This window comes from Lynx rufus, unplaced genomic scaffold (genome assembly GCF_022079265.1).
Source record: "Lynx rufus isolate CCGP_SWC_20201006 ecotype Redwood Valley unplaced genomic scaffold, mLynRuf1.p SCAF_10, whole genome shotgun sequence".
In the NCBI taxonomy this organism is placed as follows: domain Eukaryota; kingdom Metazoa; phylum Chordata; class Mammalia; order Carnivora; family Felidae; genus Lynx; species Lynx rufus.
Window position 1 is genome coordinate 55,152,710 of NW_025814824.1, and position 4,458 is coordinate 55,157,167.

The 4,458-nt window shown below is 39.4% G+C and overlaps 1 protein-coding gene across 1 annotated transcript; it reads left to right on the forward strand.

The window, feature by feature from the left end:
- The first annotated feature begins 493 nt into the window (after positions 1-493).
- TMEM215 (transmembrane protein 215) lies at positions 494-1,201 on the forward strand. The gene has a single exon (XM_047100368.1). It carries the CDS (start codon positions 494-496, stop codon positions 1,199-1,201), a length of 708 nt encoding a protein of 235 aa, XP_046956324.1.
- The last annotated feature ends 3,257 nt before the right edge of the window (positions 1,202-4,458 follow it).

Genomic DNA, 4,458 nt, shown 5'->3' on the forward strand with positions numbered 1-4,458 from the left:
TCCCACCTCCTGGATGCAGAGTCAGTGGGGAAAGCTAGGCTTTCCTTCCAGAAACAAGGGAGAGAGCCGAGGGGACAGCTGTTGTGGAGGTTTCTAAGGAGACTCAGACTGGCTTCTTTCCCTGCTCCTGGGAGACGGCAGGAAACCTCAGGTATCTCAGTGACCCCAGTGGGTGGATGTTTATATGAAAGGGACAGAAGCTGCAATAATAAGAGACAGATAGACTGAGAGAACGAGAGAGAGCAAGAGAGCATGCAACAGAAACAGAGGAAGAAATAGAGACCCAGAGACTGCGATTGACAGACAAGTGGAGAGAGACAAAGAGTAAGAGAGATAGAGAGTTGGTGGGTGGGAAATTGACGGTTTTCTTTTCTGTTTTTGGTTTTTTGTTTTGTTTTGTTTTTTTTTAACCCACTGTGGTTTTGCCTCTGACAGAAGGGAGGACCGCTGCTCCCTAGCCAGCAAGCAGCCCCCAACCTGGATGGAGTGAAAGATGCGGCCTGATGACATTAACCCGAGGACTGGGCTAGTGGTAGCCCTGGTCAGTGTCTTTCTGGTCTTTGGCTTCATGTTCACCGTCTCTGGGATGAAAGGAGAGACTCTGGGAAACATACCCCTCCTGGCCATCGGGCCAGCCATCTGCCTGCCAGGCATTGCAGCCATTGCCCTGGCCAGGAAGACTGAGGGATGCACTAAGTGGCCGGAAAATGAGCTGCTGTGGGCCCGCAAGTTGCCCTGCTTCCGGAAACCCAGGGACAAGGAGGTGGTGGAATTGCTGAGGACCCCTTCAGACCTGGAGTCAGGCAAGGGAAGCTCAGATGAGCTGGCTAAGAAGGTGGGCCTCAGAGGAAAGCCTCCCCGCCAGGGGCAGACCGAGGTGCCTGTGGCCAGTTCCATCACCACCCCCGCACCCACGGAAGAAGGAGAATGCCAGAGCCTGGTCCACAGTGGGCATCAGGAGGAGACATCCAGATACCTGGACGGCTACTGTCCCTCAGGCAGTTCCTTAGCCTACAGTGCCTTGGATGCCAAATGCTCAGCCTGGGACAGATCTGAGTGCCCTGAGCCTGAGGACAGCATCTTCTTTGTGCCCCAGGACAGTATCATCGTTTGCTCCTACAAGCAGAACAGTCCCTATGACAGATACTGTTGTTACATCAATCAGAGTCAAGGCAGGTGGGACCACGAGACAATAGTCTGAGCTTTGCATACAAGAGTCGCTTTGTTGATAGAAACGTGGCTACACTCAGCTTCCAGGGGAAGGAAACTGCCCTGTTCCAACAGCCTTCACACTGTTAGAAATTGACTTGGTATGTGATGGATATGCAAACCTGGGGTTCCTGAGAGCCATGTAAATAGGCATGTTGGGGACATATTTTAGGGAAGGGTGATAAGGGTTAAGGACACTGGAAGAGGCATCTGGTAGGAGAGGAAGCAATTCCAGTTGCTTTTTAACAACTAAATCATGCTGGATGTTTTGTAAACATCCAGAAAGTGGATGTTTCTGGTAACCCAGAAAGTGCTACCCAGCACCTGCTAAAAGGAAGAAAAATCTAGAGTGGGCTGCAGATATCAGCCATGAAACGATACATGGGCTTGCCATAGGGAAACTGAGCTGCTTTCAGTCTGAATAAATTGAAAGACAAAACAATTTAGTGCTTCATTATATGAAATGATTTTTCTCTGGTGAAAGCTCTTCACACTTAATATTTATTTGCTGAAGGAAAAAAAGTCAAGATAGAAAAGCTACATCCCTCTTTAGGTGGGATGGATTTTGGAGAAAGGGAAGTTAAAAACAGTTGAATTATGTAATTGAGTTTTATGGCATTATCCTCTGACAAGATCAGATTTCAAATAAAGTAAAATAAGTGTGAACAGCTAAGTAAAAAAACTAACAATTTTAGATGGCTATGTTAGTTCTCAAACTCTTCATTTAAATTGATTTACTGGGTCTTTATCTTAAGTGTTTTTTAACATTTACTATCATTCATGTATAATTTCCTCATCAGGTGCAAAATGACTTGACATAATATTTTCATAGATTAGAATTGTGTTCATCAAGTCAAAATGGGCTTTACATATGTATACAAGTGTCTTTAACCTTTCTGGGAGATATGTACTGGTAATTACTATTCCTATATGCCTTTTAAAACCTGGAAACTATGAAGTCAATACATTAGTCTTGAACTTTACGCAGAATTTACATAAAATGCCATGGTTAAACTTCTGGAAGTGTCATTATTTGTACATTTATTCAACATTCACAAAGACTATAAATGCCAATGAAACAAGAGTTAATATACTAGATTTAACTAAAGCTCAGTTTTTATGAAGTTCATCTAATCAGTGAACATTGCATGACAAAGGTCTGTTTTATTTTACACTTAATTTTTTGCTACTGAGGAAAAAAAAATCACAATAGGATCCTAACATGTATTTTCTATTTCACTTGCATAATTGTAATAGACAAGAGGGCAATCAGCCAGAATACTATTTAGTCCCTGTTGAAATTATGTAGAGAAATCGTGGTATATTTCATCTTGAATATCAGAATATTTTGCATCTTTCAAAGAATGATGATTTACTTTTAATGATCAGATAGTTTAAGCGACTTTCTCCTAAAAGGGAAATTGAGGACAAAAATTCTGGACAAAACTCTTTTGTGTGTTTCAGGTCCAATTCTGCAAGTCTTTAAGTGTAGCAATTATTCAGTCTTAAGAATCATGGCTTTAAAAATCACAATTTCCAAATCAAGTGCAGCATCAAAAGTATATAATTTTTTTTTTTTTAAGTAGGGCTTAAATGTCAGAAAATGAGATGTGTGATCCTGGGCAAATTTTGTGTTCTTGTACTTCAGTTCTTGCTCCTCAGAAATCAAGGAGGAGTGGGACCGACTTACACTAGAGTATGTCTGTCACTCCTTCCCAGTTTGAATATTCTGTGGCATTATGTCAATGACACTTTATATAATGCCAGGAAATGAGTTACAGCAAAATTCATGCCAAAGTTATGCAATTCATGATAAAAATTGTATGACATGGATTGAATTCTTGCTACTACTTAAAAGAATTTTGTAGATGTATGAAAGCAGATTTGTTTTATTACCAAATATTATTTATTCAACAAATACATTTCTGGAAACAAAATGAAGATGTTAATTAAGGGTAAAATTTTTTCAATATTGGTATAGCCCCAAATAATGTAATGCATACCTTTGCACTAAATGTAATTTACTTTGGATTTGGCATGGAGGGAAAAGAGTTTCCTAAAATCACAATACATCTTAATAATTCTAGTGCATTTTGAAAGATGGAAATCATGTTTCAGTGAAGGTGAAAATTATTGGATAACTGTCTTAGGAATAAAAACTTCTAATTTGCTTGTTTTTTGTGGACATCTTTAGAGATAAAGAGATAGCAAGACATTGGAGAGAGATGTTCACAGACACTCAGCAAATCCTACACAGGGTCTGAAAAGAGATGCTTATAGTGTTAGGTATGGCTTAAGGAGTGGAAAAGTTACTTTTTGATTTCTTGGAATCAGCACAAACTCCTTGATATCACATACACATTCCAATGTCCACATCCAAAGTCAATTACTAGTTTAGAAATCTAAGATATTTTATCACATTTTCAAGTTCTTTTTCAGAAGAAACTTCCTTCAGTCTTCATCTTCTGTCCACCTACTTAGGACACAGAAGGTATCTAAATATGCATTTGAGGGCATTTTCTGCAATGCTAAAACAATGGTTTGCAAATGTTAACTGGGTGACTGAACTTTGACCAGAGAGAATAAAATGTGTGATTGTGTGTATGATTTATTTTTAACATCTTCTATTAAGCAACCCCCTCCTAATATACAGCAAGGTAGCCTAGTGCCCCAAACCAATACCTGTTAAGTAGTATTCAGGAAAAACAGCCATTCTATTGAAAAGATTTGGAAGAAAAGGAAAGCAAGGTGAGAGAAGTGTCTGAGCTTGTTAGAGGAAACACAGCAGCTCATTCCAGTCAACTGTTTCAGCAAACTGTTAATATTAACTCAATAGACATGAGGATTGTTCCCTGTTCCCTTCAAGAGCTTTCAGAAAGACATAAATGTAAGTATGCACCAGTTATTTTTTTCACTCGTTGTTAATCCAAATAGTCATTTCAACTTGATTTAAATAGGCATTTTATTTTTGAAATGTTTTCTATTGACTTTTTCTTGTTCGACACTCTTATCTATTATGCACATGGGTTCTTTTCCCAAAATGTTTCTTGAATTTAAGTGTGAATTCAGCCAAGATACCCAAGCTGGAGCACGTTTAGACAACCATTTCAAGATTTAGTTTCTATTACAATCACAGCAAACAAAATCCAGATATGGTGAAGCTCAGACTCTCTTCCAAACCCTACTAACCAGCTTCTTTGAAAATGTTTCCAATACTCAGTGGGTCTTATAACCCACTGAGCTGGCACA

Coding starts and splice junctions, on each gene's coding strand:
- TMEM215 (XM_047100368.1), top strand. CDS start 494: ATGCGGCCTGATGACATTAACCCGAGGACTGGGCTAGTGGTAGCCCTG.